General features: G+C 34.7%; 1 protein-coding gene across 2 annotated transcripts; it reads right to left on the reverse strand.

Moving 5' to 3' along the window:
- Positions 1-3,332: 3,332 nt before the first annotated feature.
- Positions 3,333-22,872, reverse strand: LOC126820761 (D-ribitol-5-phosphate cytidylyltransferase). 2 transcript variants are annotated; one of them, XM_050548875.2, is made up of 9 exons: positions 22,651-22,872; positions 19,029-19,189; positions 18,217-18,317; positions 16,792-16,941; positions 15,244-15,348; positions 7,817-7,862; positions 7,168-7,259; positions 5,096-5,386; positions 3,333-4,663 (listed from the first exon to the last, which is right to left on the reverse strand). In XM_050548875.2, exons 1-9 carry the CDS (start codon positions 22,794-22,796, stop codon positions 4,577-4,579), a joined length of 1,179 nt encoding a protein of 392 aa, XP_050404832.1. In that variant the 5' UTR covers positions 22,797-22,872; the 3' UTR covers positions 3,333-4,576. The 2 variants fall into 2 exon arrangements, with proteins under 2 accessions (XP_050404832.1, XP_050404833.1); XM_050548876.2 differs by lacking the exons at positions 3,333-4,663; positions 5,096-5,386; positions 7,168-7,259 and having other exon boundaries at positions 15,244-15,317.
- Between the last annotated feature and the right edge of the window lie 39 nt (positions 22,873-22,911).

Genomic DNA, 22,911 nt, shown 5'->3' on the forward strand with positions numbered 1-22,911 from the left:
GGTGAATCTTTTTCAATACAGGTAGACGTGTCATCTCACGACTCATGTTCTGCGTGCCATGATGAGTTCGAGCAACAACAAAGTGATCAACAAAAGACAATTTACAAAATTATGTTGATATTGTTTTATATGATTAACAATATTAATAGTACCAATTAAACTAAAAAAGTAACAGTTATATAATTTGATTATCGATAATCCGTCTAAATAATTATGTTTTTAACGACTGGAACAATGGCCAATGCGACCCCAAGCGGAGGGGGTAACATTTTTCAAATCACGGTCTAGTTTGGTTGTACGCCGTGTTTCTCGCGAAATGACAGTTGTGGGATTTTTAACTATGAGTAAAATGCGTTTGAAAGTTGCGTTCAATTGTTATCTTTGTGGTCATCAAATTATAATAATTTGATAAACTAAATAATTTTTCAACATTCGGAGATGCTGGTTGGGACTTGGCAAGTTCATTTTATAACAAAAATATCAATTGTCGTCTTATCGCCATCCAAATTTCTTTTAGCTTGACAACCCCCCCCCCCCCCCTTGTTTTCCCTATTCCCGGGAAGAAATGAAATGATATGGTGATTAAACGTCCTACTTTTCTGCACCGACTGGGCTAATGAGGACGACCTACGCCATGCTGTGTGTTATGAGGTAAATTTTACTATTTCGAATACCAACTGTCAAGGGTTCTTTTATGTGCACACCAATGTGTACACGGGACCTCGAATTTTCGTCCCGTCCGAACAACTTAACGTTATGCCCTTACAGGCCCTCCGTCCTACAGCACTGACAAGGAGGTGCGATTCCGGATAAATCCGATGAACATTTTCTGTCAGCAACAGGATGCAGATTAGCACTAGCCAACGTCTTACTCACTGAGCAACTTCGACCCCCCCCCCAACCCCCAGGAAGATTCAATAGCGAAACCCCTTTCCAAATTTTGTATTTCAGAACGTGTAATTTTCATGTTTGATTACTTGGTGGTTACTCACTCTGCACACAGAGATCTATCTACTTCATACATCGAGAATAAATACACGGTTCAAGCGGAGCTAACTGTAGACAGACAGCCTACGTTTGGGATGGGTGGTTGTTGTTACGTTTAGAAATATAAACAAATTAAAAGTTGATTTACAAAAGTAACCGTGAGTTCTTCATCTTTACACTTTTCTTCTCGTCCACTGATATATTGTGGGATGCAAAGATCTGGGTATGTTTTAGTGCATGGTAGTGAGGTAATACCGATGATGTCAAGTAAATATTCGTTTTTGGTACTGTTTGATAGATGAAAAGTAGCATATTTAGCTAACATCACTTTCTTCTACAAAGCTCAACGCATTCACACCCAAAACTTGTCTTAAGTATGCCGAAATCCAAACATTATCTCGTGTGTGGAGACGTGACTGCGGGTTCGCCAGTGAATGGAGCCGGGGAGTGTTTCATACATACAGGACTGATCGAGCCCTACTATGTCATGATAAGATTTTATAATTTTTAATGTATCCGATGAAATTGTATAAATGCTACGTCGAAGTCAACCTAATCGGTTATTGATTCTAGTGATCTGAGTTGTATTTTGATCTAATAGGTTCTATCTAACAGATAGCCTGCCAGACGACGTCAGATTTCATCGTTTCTGTCCCCGATTTAAAAAAATTTTCTAGCTGGAGGACAATCGGACCCTCTCAATCCCGGAGGGAAAGTACCCCTCAGACCACCCCTTGCCCCTCGGACGTCCCGGCGTCCCTGGTTGTAAATAATCACTTATGTTCTTAATTTCAACTCCCGAACTGATTACAATAATCTAACGATATCATATACAGCGATTAATTTTACCACGAGTAGAGATGTATAGCCAACTTTAAATGATTTTACTTCTAAAGAAATTATTCACCACGTTCAAGTCATACGATTCATTAAATCTTCTAAACATTCTCCTCTATACAGTCTGTACTCTTTCGACAGACTTGACTGAGCAAATGTACTTATGACAAAGACGCTCAACTGCCACAAAAATAGAGATAATAAAGCCAAGGATGAGAACATGAAAACAACCACACCCTTCTTACAGATTGGACAGTTTTATGTGTATCCAATTGTTGCCTGGATTTATTTATAGACAGAGAATAAGACGAGACCTTTCTAAAGCCTGATCATAATTATAAAAAGTATGTTGTCAGTACTCGAAACTCAGAAAATTGGAAGGGGAATTTCAATTAAAATATTAAATCACTTCTTACGATTCGCTTTTTTCTTTCCTAATTAAAGTAAAGATACTCCGGGACCCCCCCCCCCCCCCCCTCCCCTCCTTGTCAGTGACGACGGACAGATGCCATGACAAGGGACGAAGAACCGAGGTCCCGTTAGCGTGCACGTAAAAGACCCCCACAACAGTTGAATATTCGATGTAGAGCGTCGTAATTGACGCGTTCTGGGCAACATTTCCATCGGAGAACATTACATGCGTATTCCTTCATTAGCCCCGTTGGTGCAGGAAAGTACGCTGTTAAACCCCTTTTTATTTCTCTGATGTTTTTTTGTGGATATGTAAAACGTTGTATCTACTAGTTTTATAGAATAGATATGTAAATGTTTGATACCCAGACCCTCACACAATGTGGTTAACAAAGCTCAAAACTTCATTACGTAGTAAAAAATAGTGTATAAGGAAAATACAGTTATCTATTTATGAGACCAGGGATCTACAGTTGTTTTAATAATAAAATATACGTAGTTTATATGGTAACAAATGTCGAAAGTTGCGTCAGCTGTCCCTTAGTTCATGACCTAAAATGTAAAACTTGTAACACAGCTGTAAGCTATGAATGGAACATAACTTTATAACAGATGTTAATTAATAAGTAGCAACAAACGGTTTAATCACACTACCTGTATTTTATATATCGCTTTTATCTGTGTACGTTCAATGGCTCTTTCGAAAGGCTTTGCAAATGGGGTAAGAAATTCCTAACAAAAACTGTGTGCAGAATGTGGGAAATAGAATTTAAGCCATTTTTAGAGGAAAATGTCATGACTCCGACAGGGTGCTTCTACTGATAGCTAAAGACAGAAGTGTAAATAATGTTAAAATCAGTCGCTCGCCCAAACAATCTTTGACAGCCATTACAAAACACTGCCCCCTACCCCCCGGTGCTGCAATCGTCCCATACTTCTTGGCGTCATATAAATGGGGCTTAACAATGGATTATTTCCCTGGGGTTATTGAGATTAAACCCTAATCACATACAATCTCCATCAGGATCAATCTGCCTTTAAGGATTTAATTGTAACGGTTTGTAAATTAATAAGATATTTAACATTAAAGGTGTAGATATAAAGTTTTATTATATGTAAATATAAATCTGTATATAAATCTAAAGTTATATAACCATGTAAAAGTTCAAAGAAAAATACATATATTGATAACAATCATTGTTCTACTCAATTCATGCAGTAAATAGTAAAATAACAGGTAGATTGAAGATAAGAATGAGTATTTTTTTTAGTCAATACATGGCAAACATTTTACATTAGGCAGTGACATTCATAGGAACGATGGGTTGCCAGGCAGCGAAACATGTCCACAGAACAGTCTACAAGGGTTCTGCGATATTTATTCTTTTGTAGGTAATGGGAGCATTTACAAAACACTAAAAACTTATGGAGACATTTATCACCCAATGACACATTCTACAGTAGACATCACTTGTGTGATAACTTTCATAATCTACTGAGCGATATCTCCTTAGAAGATATCACTTTACATGAATTTGATTGGTCAATTAAAAAGGAACTACTTTTTGGATCCAGTAATATTATTGGAAACCATTTAAAATCAATAGGATGCTTTGGAGGGACCAGCTGAAGGGGGTGGCGAGAATATATGACATTTCAATGCAGGTGTATAAACATCCAAGTACTAGTTAGTCAGTACTGTACATATATTATACATTTGTATATGGCAGTGATATTAACCTTTAAAATGGTTGTGTTTTTCTTTTTTAACTTCACCGTCAGTGTTAAATGCTATAAACATTTATTCTTTGCCATATCACCCTGTGTATATAAGACTAGCCCTATTATGCTTAAATATTAATATTTTTTGTATTTTTATTATCAAAACTTTTAGTTAACCTAATTCTAAAGAAAGTCGCAAAAGCGTATGAATGGAGGTGTGGCGCCTCAAAAAACAGAGTTAGAAGTCGGTAAATGACTGTCCTTTTAATAGTTTTAAAAAGAGTCTGAGCACTCCAAAAATAATAGTTTGTGTGCGAAAGGATTACTAAATCCACAGCAGTATAAAAATTCATAAATAATTCAAATTGTTCATGAATAATTATCAATAGTCAGGGCGGGGGTGAAAGCTGGGATTAAAGAGTGCAGTAGTAGCAGTACTATACAAGTATGAAGGCTTTCTCAAAAACCCAACTGAATTACTGTTTTCCTGGGCAACCACACTGCCACCATAAGAATTAACAGGTTTTAGCATGAGGTCAGAAATTGAAAAGTTCACTTCTGTCCTCCTAAGTAAATGCATATCATTCTTTCCCTTTTTAAAAAAAAAAAAAAAATATTATCAATTTAAAATGAAAGTTTGTCCATTTAGAGATTTGCTTCTGTTCCATACTATATCAGCACACATCTGGCCAAGAGTTTCTTCTTCCTGCAATTATACAAAATGAAAATGTTTAAAAGGGAAAGCTGTCGGATATTCCTGCAGCAATAGTTAAGAGCCTTATCAGCATTAGACATCACTACACTTAAAGTGGTGTACTGTTTCTGATAAGTTATATCCCACTGGATATTTAATGGTATGACATTTTAGTCTTGGGTGAACGGATGGATCTGGTGAATGTTAACTATAAGACTAAAACCATATACAAATGTACCATTAAATATCTAGAACTAGCATAAAGCTTTAGTTTTTATTTGAGTGTCAATATACAGATATCACATTGACCAATCAATATTTCTTTGAAGATAAGACTGCAGATATGGTTTAAACAAAATTGACCATTTGCAAAATTGATCGCTGCCTTAATCTTAAGAAACATACCATTTTGGATGTGATCTGGTATGGATGCATCACACTTACATTTTCTACTGTTAAGATGACATTCAATATGGTCTTGTGATTCTGTAGCAAATATTTGGCATGGTCTCGACACTTCTCAGAAACTTTTGGAAATATCTGTAGGATTTCGTTATTTGCTTCTACTTGACAAATGAGGACTATCATTTTGATATGAGAAAGTGTTGTTGAGAATATGTTTCGATATATCTCTAGTATATTATCTTGTAATAATCTGTCTTTATCCACAAAATCAACAATTGTATTTAACAAAGAATTTTCAAAAACAACTTTATCTAGAGTTGAAACAATGGTCTGAAAAAAAAAGAAAATGATAAGAGATTTAGCCTGAAGGCATTTTTCCCCATCAGCCTTGAATTTATATTTTCTGGAAATTACTGATTGCCCGAGGAGTATGCCCTTGGGATATGTGCAATAATGTTACATAGTAAACATAATAAAGCAGACAATGTGCTGTGAAGTATGTAATTCTGTTGTTGTGCTATACGGCTCCAGATCAAAAATGTCCAGAGAGTAGTTGCAACCTCTACCTTCCAACCCTCTTATGAATCAAAATTATTTTTACATTGCTAAATCATATTTATTCACAGAAACAATATCACTTTCAGCAAGGAATTAAAAATGTTTAATTTCACATCATTGTAAATTGAATTGCTAATTATCACAAATTCCAAACAATCTTTCAACTTCTTCCAGAAATCTATTGACAAGATGTCCTCAAAATCTAATATGATTATACCTGTACAAACAGATCTCAAATCTCAAATATTTTTAGGAACAGCTGCCATGATTACAAAAATATGATAGCCTCTTGTACAATGCCAGTTTTGAGACCCTATTATTAATTTTATGTTTAGAGAAAATATAAGATCATTGAATTTTTAAAAGAAGATAGTGTTGTCAGTAGCACAGGATGTGATTTTGAATGTCTACATGGTTTTCGTGACAGTTGCAATAAGTTAGACAATATGATATCCAAAACCATGACCTGTAGGGTGTTTACAAGATTTCAATAACAGAGCCAATTCTGAATTTCAATAGCATTTCCTTCTTAAGACAAGTTTGAACAAGTCAACAGTGAAGCAGATGTCCCCCGCTGAAATTGCAAAATAAATAGATGACACATATTAATTAATCGCACATTTATTTTTTTTACTAAGTTTCATCACTCTCTATTAGATAGAATCAACATTATCTTATCCCAAACCATCGACAAATGGAATCGCTCGAAATGTTAATCATTGAACTCAGTCAAGACATTCACCTAATGAACATCTACATCAAGTTTAAACATTCACCTAATAGACACCTACGCCAAGTTTGAACATTGCTTATTCCTCTGCTTACCCTCAGCAAAAAATGTTCATTATCGAACTTAGTCAAGGTATTGATATAATAAAGCTATACACCAAGTGTCCTCACTTTCACTTAATTAGAACTAAAATTATTGTGTCCCAAAGCATCAAACAATCAAACTGCTTATCTCTGCTTACTCTAAGCCGAAAATGCTCATACACCTACACCAAGTTTGAACATTCTAGCTCAATTAGAAGGTGAGTTATTGCTTATCGCTCTGCTTACCCTGAGCAGAAAATGCTCATTATCGAACTTAGTCAAGGTATTGATTTAATGAAACTATACACCAAGTTTCATCACTCTCACTTAATTAGAACTAAAGTTATCTGTCCCAAAGCATCAACCAATCAAATTGCTTATCTCTGCTTACCCTAAACCGAAAATGCTCATCTTCGAACTCCATCAAGGCATTGACCTAATAAACACCTACACCAAGTTTGAACATTCTAGCTCAATTAGAAGGAGAGTTATTGTGTCCCAAAAAGTGTGACTGATGGGCGGACGGACAGACCAACAGACAGACAGACAGACAGACCCATTTTAATAGTCCCCTGCTTTCTTCGAAAGGCGGGAGACAAAAAATATCCAAAACTCTCACATGTGGAGTGTTACAAGGTTTCAGTAACAGAAATTTTTGCTGGGCTACTCTCTATCACTTGAAAACAAAAGTAATAACGTTAAAACCAAAAGAAGAAATAGGGAGGAAGACAATACATTACCTTTAAATATTTGTCTTTGAAATGCTTTTTGAAAATTGAGCATAGTTTGGTATCATGTTTCATATTAACTAGATATGTCATATTTAATTTTTCTGAAATAGTAAAAATGTGCAATTAGCATTACAAGTTTTAACATGGCACATTTAAAATGAAATCAGATGAAAAAAAAGCTGAAACCATCACAAATAGCTTTGAATGTTATGGAGGGATGTTGGTGTCAGTGATGGTTCAAGATTACTCCCAACACAATCCGTAACACTACCACCAACAAATCTGTCCATTTCTCAGACAAGACGGACAGGTCCTGTGCACATCCAGACTACTTAATTTATGTTTGTTACTACCACGAAAGCATTCCATCTCACTTCATTCCATATTGTAACTAAAGCAACATTGTGTTTAACATGACATTCCCGACCGAACACAGCTTACATATACCAACATTCCTGTTCTTCGGTGGTCATCCAGATCAGCTACCCAAGTAACAACAGCGACATACTTGATATGCTCAGTTCAATTGTGGATGAGTTGTTTGGTCAACCCACCCTTGAAGTTGTGACATCCTTTGAAATTATGACTATAATTTAATATTCAGAATACTTCATGTATTATTCAATAGTTTTCTGTGGAATTGACATAAAATACTGACCTTTTAGTATACCTTCTGCTGCATATAAATCTCTTTTATGGGTAACCTTAAATAATACAGAAAAATAGTGATGAGATTTTGTTCCAGTATATTGTTATTATAATTCACCAAAGAAATCATTTCCAATCTTTGCATCAAATGAAACCAACCTGCTATAGCCATCTACAGATTACTGTATCCTACAAAACACCATATTTCTCAAATACAGAGTTTGAAAACTTAGTTTCTTGAATTAGTTGCTAACTAAAATGGTGTTGGTGTACAGGACAGGGCACTATTTCAAGAGAATATTGGTGTCAGTCATTATCACATATGGTTAAACACATTCCAAATATTATTTTAACACAGAGATCATTGCTACGATAGATGCATAATGAAGATTTCAATCAGTTATATAGAGGATAACGTGTGTTTTCCTTTTGCTTTCGTCACTTACGTTTTTTTTAAATTTTCAGTACGTATCTATTCTAGCAATGATCTCTGTGTTAAAATTATATTTGGAACATGTTGAACCAGTTCTATCACATATGTGATAATGACTGACACCAATATTGTCCATTAAATTATTAGAATTTCTAAATAAATATTCATATTTAACAACTGATTTAATTAAAGAACAATTACTGGTAATGACAATAAATTATTTCAGCTAGACTTAAGCGTACTACTAATCTAAAAAAAATTTTAAAATGATCTTTAAAACTAATAAGTTTATAATTTCCAGCCATGTCACTCTGAGTAGGCATGATTCATTATGTACATTAATGGAATAATATTTGTGAAGCGCCTCTGGTATAAAAGGAGATCTTTATAAATTTTAATCTTGTTTCACTTGGCCACATGTTAACAAGTTCTATCTGGCCTTCCAATTGCACTTTTTTTTTATATCAGCAATACTTAACGACATAATTGATTTTTATAAAGATATAAAATTATTCATGTTTCTATTCACAATAATCAGTAATAGCGATATTCATAATACATAAATAAATTCATTTTTGTATTCACAATAATCAATGATAAACAATTGATTATTATGGTTTTGTATACAAAAATCAATATTAATTTCTTTCTATAATTGATTTAGTTTAAATCAATCATGTATTCATAATTACCGGATCATAAGAAAAATTACATTAAAGATAGGTTGAAAGGCAAGGAAACAGCAGCTGAATCGTCCAGCGGTCGACGAGGCTTGTAGCATATTTTTTCTTTTGCAGGTAATGTGGTGGGGGGGGGGCATTTACAAGACAATTTCATACAGATTAGATTATAATTTTGTTTTTTGGGGTGTCACAAGTTTCTACAAACTGAAACAAGGGCCTTAACCCAGGAAGTGTACGTGACAAGGAGTAGGGTCACCTGTCCAACCTCGTGGGTTTTCTCCGGGCCTCCGGTTTCCTCCCACTGCTAAAACCATATGTTAGTCCCGAAATGACCTAGTTTGTGTCGAGTGGACGTTAAACCCCATTTGTCTCTCTCTCTTTAACCCAGGAAGTAATTAATGGAAATTACTGAAATTCAATAGGCTTCTTCGTTTCACTAATTTAAATGATACATATAAATTTCATACAGATCTGATGATAACTTTTGATGTTTGAGCGTTCACAGGATTAAAAGATAGGTTGCCAGGCAATGCAAGTACGCCCACAGCAGCTAAATTGTCCGAGCAGTTGACAGGGGTTGTCGCATATTTATTCTTTTATAGATAATTGGTGACATTTATTTACAAGACAATTTCATACAGATCAGATTATAATTTTCGTCATTTGAGGATTCACAAGGTTCTACAAACTGAAACCACAGCTTTAACTCTGGAAGTAATTTACAAAATTATTGAAATCCGACAGGCTTTTTCATTTTAATAATTCAAATAATGCATATAAATTTCATACCGATTGGATTATAACTCTTGTCATTCAAACGTTCACAAGTTCAACAAGAGCATCGCTAAAGTTGCAATATACGTCCACATTCCTGCTTTGATTGATATGGTACTTTTTAAAATGAAGAGAATGAAATATGAAATGGCTGTAATATGACAAGGGGCGAAGAAGGCTAGGCGTTGGGTTTGTTTTGCCAAATTTACAGACAAAATATTAACAAAAAAGTGGGTGTAAATAGTTGCTGTCTTTACGGTAAATATGCAAAGGTCCAAGATGATCCATTCAGAATTACAGTCTGTAGACGATAAATACAAATATTGTGCGTGGCTCTGCCCCTGGGGGTTGAATATGGCACATTATAAATAGGTACCACCCTGTGCATGATTGTTATGCTGAATTTGAACAAAATCTTTTAATTATTGTAACCTGAAGAGTATTTACAGATAAAATTTAACAATAAAGTGGGTGTGTTACCACACCCCTGGGGGTTGGAACATGCACCAAAATAAATAGTTGCTATCATTATGGTATAAGGAATAAATATGCCAATTTCCAAGATGATCCATTTAGAATTCCAGCATGTAGACAAAAAACACAAAAATTGGGTGTGGCTCTTCCCCTGAGGGTTGGACATGGACCAATATTATGTAGTTGCTGCCCTTAGACTATAAGGAATACATATGCCAAGTACCAAGCTGATCAATTCAGAATTGCGGCCTGTAAATGATAAACACAAAAATTGGGCATGGTTCTGCCCCTGGGGGTCGAGACATGCAGTTGTCGTCCTTGGGCTATAAACATTTTCGAAAATGAAAAATTATATTGTATTCATATTTTTCGACCCCGAAAACCCTAAGAAGGACACCCTTAAAGGCCTATTCGAAGTGTTTCTAATACAATATTGTGAAAAAAAATCGAAATTCACCTGAAAATGGCCGCCATTTTGGAAAATGGCCAATCCCCGACGGAAAAAAAGTGCTAGGTCAAAATTTTGCACATCATTTTGATATATTTGATCCCATCCCTAATAACAGACTTCAATTGATTCTTCATTTTATTAATATACCGGAACAAAAATATACATATATCGTCATACAGTATTGACAGGCCAGTTACTGCACTTAGTAAGGTATACTAACTAGTGACTGCATTCAATGTACTAATTTTGTTATATTTAAGGAAAATCAGATAAAAGTAAATGTTGTAATTAAAACTTACATATCGATAGATGAACAAGGTATTAAGGATTAAACAATATAATAAATCAACAAACACAATAGATGGGATTAACCTTGTTAACCAATGACAACTTGAAAAGTGATGACAGGTTAATGACTTACCAGTCAGTTGATCTTAAAGTGGTTAATTCAAGAAACATTAATTATATTAGCGATTGGCAGACTATCACACCATTATACAATGAACAATTTATTGTTAGGTCGTGTAGAAAGATATGGTGTTAAAACGTGTTGCAAATTACCATATTTCATGGTAGATCTTAACTTATCATATAAATTAATTGGAATATTATTTAACAGGTATAAAAATGTTTCCGTTTTATCCAATGAACAATTTATTGTTAATTCGCATAGAAAGATATGGTGTTAAATGTGTTACAAATTATCAACTGGTATATTAGTCGAGTATTTTCCAGCTACAAGGAAGTTGATGTTTAATCGAAAATTCCAATAAACAATTTATTTTAAAGTTAAAGGGAGAGTCCTACAGGTGGTAGACCATATTAAATGGTGTTTAAATGTATATTTTAATAAACTTTGTATGCAGATAGTTTATTATGCAGGTCTGTCTGGATAGAAAAGATTTTGTGTGAAACATGTGTCCTGGAAACAAATGGGTTCACTAACATCTAATATCTGGTTCTACAAATTGTATTTGTCCCTTCTAAGCTAATTCTTGTGCGGAACAAACCTTTCCATTTCATTGGAAATTCCAAAAAAATAATTTATTTTTAGTTCCAGCGGAAAATGCTACATGTGTTAGGCCATATTTAAATGTTGTTTAAATGTGTATTTTCTTAAATAAACTTGTGGGTTACTATCGGTCTATAAAGATACCAGGAGCGGGCTATATAGGGGTCCTGATTAGTGATGGGATTTCGCCCGTATATTCCGGGCATGCCCAACGCTATTTTCCAAACGTCCTAAATTGTCCAACCAGGAATATGCCCAATCAGACATCAAGACATGGTGAATAATATTCAAATTCCAAAATTAATATAGTGTATAACTACCACTCAACCAGATTATCGTTGATAGGCTAAATTGATTAGGTAATTAAGTGATCGACGTATTTATCGTGTTATACCGTCTATACACCTACCTTGATTAACTACTTAAACTGCCTTGATTGGCTGACTTAATCCTTTGTCTGTTGGGTGTCTGTTAGGGGTTCCCACACTATGTTGGGGGGTGTCTCTAAAAATGGGTGCAAAATGTTTTAGAAAAACTGTATGTAAATGTTACTTTCTATGGTAACGTGTGTCATTCTTAACATTTCATCAAAAAGTTAATTATCTCTGTAATTATTATTTGAACTTGTAATTAGAACTTGTTGTGAAATACATATATTACACTCTGACAGAAGGTTGTGAGACAAAATCTTCAAATGAAATGAAATGGGGTTTGGCGTCCTACTGTTCTGCTCCGACTGGGCTAATCAAGATGTGTATTCAAAGTAAAAATGGATCACATTACCATTTCTAGAGGAGAAATGAAATGCAATGTGGCTTAATGTCCTACTGTTCTGTACTAAGTCAATGAAGATGGCTATTTACCATGCAGTGCGCTATGAGGAAAATTTGCCCAGACAGCAGCGTTACGGCCTACTCATATTTCAAGTGTTCTTTTGTGAGCACGCCAACGCGCACACAGGAACTTGGTTTTTAGTGCTATCCGAAGGACTAGACAGTTTGTTATGAGACAGGTTCACAAAGTAAAACAAGGGCCATAACTCTAGAAATAATTGACGGAAATTGCTGAAATTCAATAGTCCTTCGTTTCACATATTTAAATGATGCATATAAATTTCATACATATCTGATGATAACTTTCATCAATCGAGCATTAACAAAGTTGAAAAAAGTGCAACAAGGGCCACAACTGAGAAGTAATTATTGTAATTTACTGAAATTCAATAGGCTTCGTGGTTTCACTAATCTTAATGATGCATATAAATTTCATACACATCAGCTGATAACTTTTGGCGTTAGAGTGTTCGCAAGGTTCAACAAAGTGATCTAAGGGCCATAACTCGAGAGGTAATTAACGGAAATTGCTGAGATTCGATAGGCTTCTTTGTTTAACTAATTTAAATAATGCATATAAATTTCACAAAGATCGGATGTTAATTTTTGGTGTTAGAACATTCACAAGATACAACATGTGGGCGTATAAAAATGATGATTATCTGAAAAATCGTTCATTTTAAGGAAAGTCGTAGCGTCATCTTGGATTTTAGCTATCTTGGATTTTGAAAACTCTTATTTTAGAGGTTATATTTAAGTTCAGTGACACTGAAAACCCTTTAAATGGCATAGTACAAGTCATATCAAACAGTAAAATGATGATTATCCGTAGCATCAAATATTTTAGGCTAATTTTTGCTACCATTTTGCATTTCCGCCATCTTGGATTTGGGGGAATTAATTTTAGAGATCAAATTTAAATTCAATGGCTACGAAAATCCTATATATGATATTTCTCAAGCCTTACCTTACGTGATATTCAACCATCTTAACTAGAAGTTCATTTGTCATTAAATTTTGGCAGCCATTTTGGAAATCGGACAGAACCCCAACCGAAAATGACGTCACAGAAGTGACATAGTCTCAGAATTGTCTTCAGTAACAAATTTTGCCTCAGAAACAACCCGTCCCCAAATATCGTTCTGATTGTGACACCCCTAAACGTTCACTAAGTTGTGACCCTGCCTCGCCGACATTCAACATTTTAAAAGTGACAGTCTACTTAAGACTTTTGTTGAGTTTGTGGCCACCGCAGCTGTACAGTGAGGACCACAGAGGCTGAGCGTATTCATTTATGCCAAATGAATAACTTAAAAAGATCACATACATAATTTGGCTAAAATTACTCTGAACATGATTTGGTAGTAAAATAAACCTTGAAAAAAAATGTTGTTGTTTGTTAGTTGTATTTTACGTCCGCTTCCACCGAGGTGATATTGCAGACAAGAAAAAAAAAATGCTAAAACATTGCTTTTTCTAGAATAACCCACGAGGTTGGGCAAACGACCCTACTCCTATGAATCAAAGGACATAACTCTAGAATTAATTAACAAAAATTGCTGAAATTCCATAGGCTTCTTCGTTTCATTATCTAAATGATGTTTATAAATTTCATACAAATATACACATTTTCTCAGTAAAATTGAAAGTTCGGTTGCCAGGCAACTAAACAGTCAACAAGAGTTGTCGCATATTTTTTCTATGAAACATTTATATTTATAATACACTAAAATCTGATTACCCATTAAGTAATTATCAGAAAATCATTAGAATTTGTTTGGCTATTAGTTCTGCCCCATGCTAACGTTTAGTATACGAAACATTCAAGTTATCAAAATTCATTGAAAATCAATATACTTGTTCGTCTCAAGACCTTAAACTGTGTTTATCAATCTAAAGTCAATCGGATGATAACTTTGGTCTCTAGAGCATCAACAAGATTTTTTCAAAGTGATCAAGGGCCATAACTCTGGTAGTAATTATCGGAAATCATTGAAAATCACTAGGCTTCTTTGTCTCAAGATCTTAAACACTGTGTATAAAAGTCAGTCAGATATTAACTTTAGCCTCTAAAGCATCCACAAGATATTTCAAAGTGATCAAGGGCCATAACTCTAGCAGTAATTATCAGAAATCGTTGAAAATCAACAGACGTCTTCGTCTCGTGACTGTAAACACTGTGTATAAATTTCAAGACAATCAGATATTAACATTAGGCTCTAGAGTGTCCACAAGATTTTTAAAAGTGATCAAGGGCCATAACTCTGATAGCAATTATTGGAAATCAGTGAAAATCACTGGGCTTTTTCGTCTCACGGACTTAAACACCATGTATAAATTTACAGTCAATCGGATATTAACTTTAGCCTCTAGAGCGTCCACAAGATTTTTCAAAGTGATCAAGGGTCATAACTCTGGTAGTAATTATCGGAAATCATTGAAAATCACTGGGCTTCTTTGTCTCATGACCTTAAATACCGTGTGTATAAATCTAAAGTCAATCAGATATTAACTTTAGCCTCTAGAGCGTCCGCAAGATTTTTCAAAGTTATCAAGGGCCATAACTCTAGCAGTAATTATTGGAAATCGCTGAGATCATTAGGCTTCTTCATCTCATGACCTTCAACCCTGTGTATAAATTTAAGTCAATCGAATATTAACTTTAGTCTCTAGAGCACCCACAAGCAATTGGGGTCGCCGGACCGACGGCCGGACTTGGGCGACGACAATATACAACCACATTTCAATGTGGGCGTATAAGAATTAGTTTTATTTACCTTCCATAAAGAAGCATTTCCTTCGATTATGTGAGCTTTTACATTGGAATATTTCAAAGCGAGTAGCAAACATTCTGTTCCATATAAAAAATCATCTTCAGTACACTTAGTATGAAAAAGATATTTGCATTGTATACCATTTTCAAAAAATTTCATAATCAATCAAAATATTATGACAGAAAGTTATTTAGTTGGGACAAGGTAAGTTGATGACTGATAAAGTGTTGTGCCTTTCATATCAAGTTTATATTTTCTTCCTTGTGACTGATGCACCTTTCATATCCAATTTATATTTTCTTTCTAAAGAGCCACAGCAATATACTAAATTAAAGATAAGTCAATACTTATCCAGTATATTTGTGTTTCTCATATTAAAGCTTTATCTGGTAAAATAAGTTTAATTGAATTTCTAAAATGCTGTACTAACATGACATTGAAATCATGTGAAGGAGTAGGGCTGTACGATATTGCAAAAAGGCACGATATCGATATTGGCATTTGTTTTAACGATATAGTTAAATATCGCAATATTTAATAATAATGTCACTTTGCTATTAAATAAACTAAATATAAATGCATTAAAGCTGACTACAGTGTGAGTAAGAATTGTGGGTAAGAATTGCTTTATTCATACACTTTAAACTTTGCTTTTTTTATAATATAGATTTATCAAAATGAACAAAACAACATCCTTTTTGGATAAAATCGTTTCAATGCTTTTTAACACAATAACAGGAGACATTACTTATGCCTGTACATATAATTAAATTAAATACAACCGCTGATGTTTAAAAAGCGTCTGCTCGTGACCTTGTGTAAGAAAATTCTCAAATATCACGTGCAGTGGAAGTAAGTAGATGCGGTCTTCAAGTCTTGTATTGTAAGTTCAAACAGTTTAACAAATACTAAATGATCCGGACTATCTTTCATTCAAGCATTCGATTGGCTGCGGTTGGCCTAACAGTGACAGTAATCTATTTTTAGATCGTTTTATTCTTGCTTTCAGAAATTAGGTTTCGTAGCGTTTTCTAAAAATATTTGTTTTTTTAAAAATATGACAACCTATTTATAGCCTGGTAATTAGCCACGGTAGTGGTAAATTCCAGGCGTTTAGTAGGCCTAAGCTTTGCATGTAGTAACAACTGATAATTTATTGTCGACTAAAAAAAAAAGTAAAAGTAACGCATACACCATGCAGTGAAAAACGGCTGAGGACACTGCGCAAGGGTTTTCAACATCTAACGATTCTTAAAACATTAGTTTTATTGTAGTTTATTGCCGTTGGCTAATTTCCACTGCTGTCTAGTGTATTTATTATCTATTTTTATGATTTTTTTTCTGATATTTGAAGTTTTTGGGGATATTTGATAAAACACTATATCGATGATTTTTGGCCACATGATATCGTTGTTGGGTCTGAAAATACCATATCGCTAAAATGACTATATCGAGAATATCCTACAGCCCTATGAAGGAGCAACATAAAAGAACATCATCTCTAAAATGCTGTATTCTTTGTTTATCTGCTGGTATATTGGGTCACCATACCTTATTATATGCATTTGTAATGAGGTTATATTGGAAAGCTTGTGGCATTTCACTACATCTATATAAACTTCTATCTAATGATTTAGCTAGATGTTTGTCTGGACCAACAGCAACTACTGTAGACACCAACGGTCTAGTTACACCAGCTGCCTACAAAATACATTTATATATAATATAGTAAGCATTATCCTCTATATACATGATTTTCATTTAAACAGCCAATACAATATCAACATGAATACATGTACCTAACAGTTATTGATCTTATGGCATAAAAGCTGAAGTCCATTAAATGAATAATTAATAACAAGGCAGGTGAGATTCAGCTGCACAGTGATAAACAAAGCATAATATTTTGTTGATTCAGGAAGGTATAATAATGCAATTAGCAGTTCATTCATAATCCTTCTGATCTAATTTACTCTCTTTCTCCACTAAAGACTATTATGATCTCCATGGTTGGGTAACTTTATAATTTAAATTTTAACCACTTTAATGACCTACATGTATTCAGTATTCTTATAACAGCAATAAAATATAGATTAACAAGATATCAATATTAATTGACTGTCTCGATCCATCTATGACGTGTTTTGTGCCTTCAAAAGGGTGAGACATTCAGAGCTTCTTCTTGCTTCACTTATTCTCCAAAAGTGACTTAAGATTGAGTCAAAATAAAATTTCTATGGTGAATTGACAATATTGTCTATATTTAAAAACTTATGTCTGTAGATAAAGCCAATCTTGACATTTTGTGTTCAACTTTTGATAGCTTAAAGTCAAAAATTAAACTATAAATCAAATATTACACTTATATTTTAAAATCCAGTTATAATAGTACAAAGCTTATCCTGACACTCAAATAAATAAAAAATCAGATCAACTCAATTTAACCCTTTATTATGACCCAAATCAAAGATGTGTATAAATGAAATGAAAAGGGGTTAATGTCTTACTTCTCTGCATCGATTGGGCTAATGAAGACAAGCTTATGCTATGGTGCTATGAGGGAAATATTGCCTGGATACCAGCAAAATAGCCTACTTATATTTCAAATTCCAACGGTCAAGGGTTCTTTTTAGTGCACGCCAATAATGAATACACAGGATGTTGGTTTTTCATTTCATCTGAATGACTAGACACTGTTCTTTTCAGGCCCCTGCCCTGCACCGCTCTGGAAAATCCTGAAGAACTTTCTTGGCCGACACCGGGAGTGAAACCGAGATCTGGTAAGTGAGCTAGCATCTTACTCACAGAGCCACCACTGCTCCCAAAGATGTTTATAATTAGCTCCTTTATGACAGGATTTGTGTCACTTTGATATTGCATTTGTAAATTACAAGTCTACTGAAATGAAGTTTAAAAAGTTGCTTCCTAATTTTTTGACAAATAAATTTCAACTGCCCTACGACAGAAATTAAATACCCCATGTAATTTAGCTGAAAGTGCAATCTGTTTCACCAATTCTTCCTCCGCAAATATCCTCACAGCATCATGGATCAAAACAATATCTGGCTTAGGACAAACTGGAAAATAATGCACAATATCACTGATTAAAGTCCACGACCATCCACTTCATAGTAGAATTATTAAATTGGTTTTACCTTTTTGTTTTGTTAATCTGCATTTCAAATGATTGAAAGACCAAATTGATCATTTCTCTCAAAAGACGTGAATTCGACAAAATAGGATTGTTGAAAAATCATGATTTTGTGGTGTTCACATGGGGAATAAAATATGGGTTTTAAAAGACTCAACGATATACCGAAGTTGCAAACTGAACACAGCAAACAGGCCATTGCATTAATTCAAAATGACATCGAGTACCAGTGCCATTGCCCAAGGGCGTGGATGGCATCGCACTACCATCCTGAGACTGGCTGCTTGTTTCCAGCAGACAGGGTCCATCAGATATTGGTAAGGGCTTGAAGAAAACATGTGAGCGCGTGCCGGGCAATTGATTAAGACATCCTTTAATTCTGCCCATGACAATCATCCTGAAAGTCAAGTAGATTGAGTAACAGGAGACAACTGAGATAGTTGCACAATTCATCACAAGCTCAATATTAAATGTTCTCCCATTTCCCAGTGATACTGAGGCATGACATTATCTCAAATAACTAAATCCATCCTATTACAATTACTTCGTCTAATTATAAGGTTGTAATTCTATAGTTTCTTTGCCTTGTGCATTTTAAAAAAAAGGTTTATTTTTTCATCCAGAATTTAACAATAACCTGTTTCTACCATCTTTATTCCGTTATAAATGGAACGATGCCTTGTGTCTGCCCCAACAGCAACATGGACTTTAGAAAAACTATATTTCGTTACAAATTCTTCCATCCAGTGAACATAATCCTTTGACACCACAACAATAATATACTTTATCCATGATAACCTGCAATGAAAACAAGTATAATATTATGAAAGGAAAGGATGTTAACATCTTTATCAACATACTATTTCAGTCATTTTGAAACTAACATAATTCCTGTGGTCACATGTGCAATAGTACAGATGAGGACGATTGAGTTTGTCCTTTGACCACAACGCTTCACACCAAATTTGAAAAGAAAATCAATTCGAAAGTACGTGGAATACTGAATAACGATGGGATTCATCCTCTCATGACCCCAATGCTTCACTACAAAGTTGAAACAAACTGTAGTGTAGCCTCTACCGATGTTCACAAGGTTTTGGAAACAAAGGCAGAAAATCACTAAACACTAAATATCGATGCTTCGTACCAAATTTGGAAATAGTGTGGCCTAAATCGTGTTTACAAGATTATTGGCAAATGGTGAGTATAACTCCGGAACAGGAGGTCATGCAAAGATGAATATCGATGTGGTTCATCCTCTCATGATTCCAATGCTTCGTACCAAATCTGAAAAAATCAGAGAGTCGTGTAAACAGTCATGGACCACAATGATTCACACCAAATTTGAAAAAAATCTGTCAAAAACTATAGCCTCTATATGTTCACAAGGTTTTTGGCAAATGGAGGATAACTTCAGAATAAGATAGGTTGCCAGGCAACGAAACATATGCCCACAGCAGCTAAATCACCCGAACGGTCGACAAGGGTTGTCGCACATTTATTCTTTTGTAGATAATTGAGGTCATTTATTTACAAGACAATTTCATACAGATCAGATTATAATTTTTGTCGTTTGAGGGTTCACAAGGTTCTACAAACTGAAACAAAGGCCATTACTCTGGAATTATTTTACAAAAATTGTTGAAATTTTATCGGCTTTTTCATTTTACTAATAATGCATATTATAAATTTTGCCATTTGAACATTCGCAAGTTAAACAAAGTAAAACAAGGGCCTTAAATTTAGAAGTAATCAACAGAAATTGTTGAAATTCAATAGGATTCTTGATTTCACTAATTTAAATAATGCATATAAATTTCATACAGATCGGATAATAACTTTCATCATTTGAACGGTCACAATGTTTAACAAGGTTAAACAAGGGCCATAACACTTCAAGTAATTATTTGAAAATGCTGAAATTCAATAGGATTCTTTGTTTCACTAATTTAAATGATGCATATAAATTTCGGACAGATCAGATGATAACTTTTGTCCTTCGAATGTTCACAAGGCTCAACACATAAGTCTACAAGTCCCAGTAATTATTTGAAAATGCTGAAATTCAATAGGATTCTTCGTTTCACTAATTTAAATGATGCATATAAATTTCATACAGATCAGATGATAACTTACGTCCTCTGAATGTTCACAGGGTTCAACAATGTTAAACAAGGGTGATAACTCTAGATGTGATTAGTGGAAATTGCTCAAATTCAATAGGAGTCTTCGTGTCACTAATTTAAATGATCTGTGTAAAGTTCAGACAGATCGGATGGTAACTTTTGTCATTAGAGCATTCACAAGGCGCAACAAAGTGAAACAAGGGCGATAACTCCAGAAAAAAATTATGAAAATTATTGAAATTAAATAGGCTTCTTCATCTCACTAATGTAAACAACATACCGGTATATCAATTTCATAACAATCAGATGAAAATGTAGACTGTAGAGTGTTCACAAGAAATTGTGGATGACGGACGGACAGAGGCGACGGCAATATACGACCATATACGACCATTACATATTTCCATGTCGATGTATAAATAAAAGTCGCAAATTGCTGAATATAGATAGGCTAGTTCGTCCTCTCATGACCACAATGGTTTACAATTAATTTGAAAAAAAACAAAAAAACTGTAGCCACTATTGCATTCACAAGCCAGTTGATGCACAGGCAGACAAATCGATGGACGGAGTGACACTGACAGAAATTAGGGTTACGATATAATATGCCCACATTTCACTGTGGGGTTATAAAAAGTTGTCATCTAAATCATGGTTTCCCCTTTTCAGAGGTGCGGGACGCAGGGCTTGACAAAGACAGTTGTCTAGTCATTCAAAAACAAAAAGATAGGTTGCCAGGCAACGAAACATACGCCCACAGCAGCTATATCGTCCTGGCAGTCAACAAGAGTTTTCACATATTTTTACTTTTTTCGGTAATCAAACATTTATAATACATAAAAAAATCTGATTAAGAGTAACATCTGATTAAGTAATTATCAGAAAAACATTAGAATTTGTTTGGTTTTTATAAAGTTCTGCCCCATGCTAACGTTTAGCATATGAAACTTTTAAAATCATGGATTTAGCTGTTCAAGTCATAAAGAGTCATTGAAAATCAATATACTTGTTCGTCTCAAGACCTTAAACTCTGTGTATCAATCTGAAGTCAATCGGATGATAACTTTAGCCTCTAGAGCGTCACAAGACTTTTCAAAGTGATCAAGGGCCATAACTTTGGCAGTAATTATCCGAAATGGTTGAAAATCAATATGATTCTTCATCTCCTGGCCTCAAACACTGTATATAAATTAACTTCAACCTCTAGAGCATCCACAAGATTTTTCAAAGTGATCAAGGGCCATAACTTTGGCAATAACTATCGGAAATCGCGAAAAACCATAGGTTTCTTCGTCTCATGACCTTAAACACTGTGTATAAATTTAAAGTCAATCGGATATTAACTTTTGCCTCTAGAGCATCCACAAGATTTTTTGAAGTGATCAAGGGCCATAACTCTGCAGTAATTATCGAAAATCGCTGAAAATGAATAGACTTTTTCGTCTCATAACCTTAAACACTGTGTATAAAAAAAAAAGTCAATCAGATATTAACTTTAGTCTACAAGATTTATCAAAGTGATCAAGGGCCATAACTCTGGCAGTAATTATCGGAAATCGCTGAGAATCAATAGGCTTCTTTGTCTCATGACCTTAAACACTGTGTATAAATTTAAAGTCAATCGGATATTAACTTTAACCTCTAGAGCGCCACAAGATTTTTCAAAGTGATCAAGGGCCATAACTCTGGCAGTAATTATCGGAAATCGCTGAAAATCAATAGGATTCTCCGTCTCACGACCTTAAACACTGTGTATAAATTTAAAGTCAATCGGATATTAACTTTAGCCTCTAGAGCGTCCACAATCCGGGGGCGACAACAATACGATCACATTTCAATGTGGGCGTATAAAAACGAGGTCCCGTGTACATTGGCGTGCAGTTGGAATTGAATATAAGAGTACGCCGTAGCGCTGCTGTCCAGGCAAATTTCCCTCATAGGAAACTGTATGGCATATGTCCATCTTCATTAGCCCAGTCAGAGCAGAACAGTGGAACGTTAAACCCGGCCATTTCATTTCATTTCTAAATGATCATATTACCGGTATATGACCGACGGGATCACATAATGAGACAGGTTCGTCTCGCGTGGACGCCCGAAGTTTACCATGTACTATGTAGTCATGGCTCATACCTGTGGAATCCTTCGACTGTATAATACATCAATGGTTGATCCCAGATAACACTATATTGTTTAGGCTGGTGTAAACCCATTCTTTCCCCTGTTCCACCAGCTGGTAATATGACCCCGACGTTAAAGTCGATCCCGTTTTCCGACATTTTCGTTCTCGATGTGCGCCAACAACGATAGACCAACGATGGTGCTACTTTTAATTTGCAATCGATGACAATTGTCAGCTTCGTCTGAATTGGTTACTGCTATCCGGAAGTATTT

Source organism: Patella vulgata, chromosome 5 (genome assembly GCF_932274485.2).
Source record: "Patella vulgata chromosome 5, xgPatVulg1.2, whole genome shotgun sequence".
Taxonomy (NCBI): Eukaryota; Metazoa; Mollusca; class Gastropoda; family Patellidae; genus Patella; species Patella vulgata.

Bases quoted from the DNA above. Each gene is read 5' to 3' on its own strand.
- LOC126820761 (XM_050548875.2), bottom strand. From the start codon at position 22,796: ATGTCGGAAAACGGGATCGACTTTAACGTCGGGGTCATATTACCAGCT. The intron at 16,942-18,216 runs GTATTTAATTTC...TGTATTTTGTAG, and splicing joins TTTCAGCTAAATTACATGGG to GCAGCTGGTGTAACTAGACC. The intron at 7,863-15,243 runs GTAAATAAAACT...GTATTATTTAAG, and splicing joins GAAATGCTTCTTTATGGAAG to GTTACCCATAAAAGAGATTT.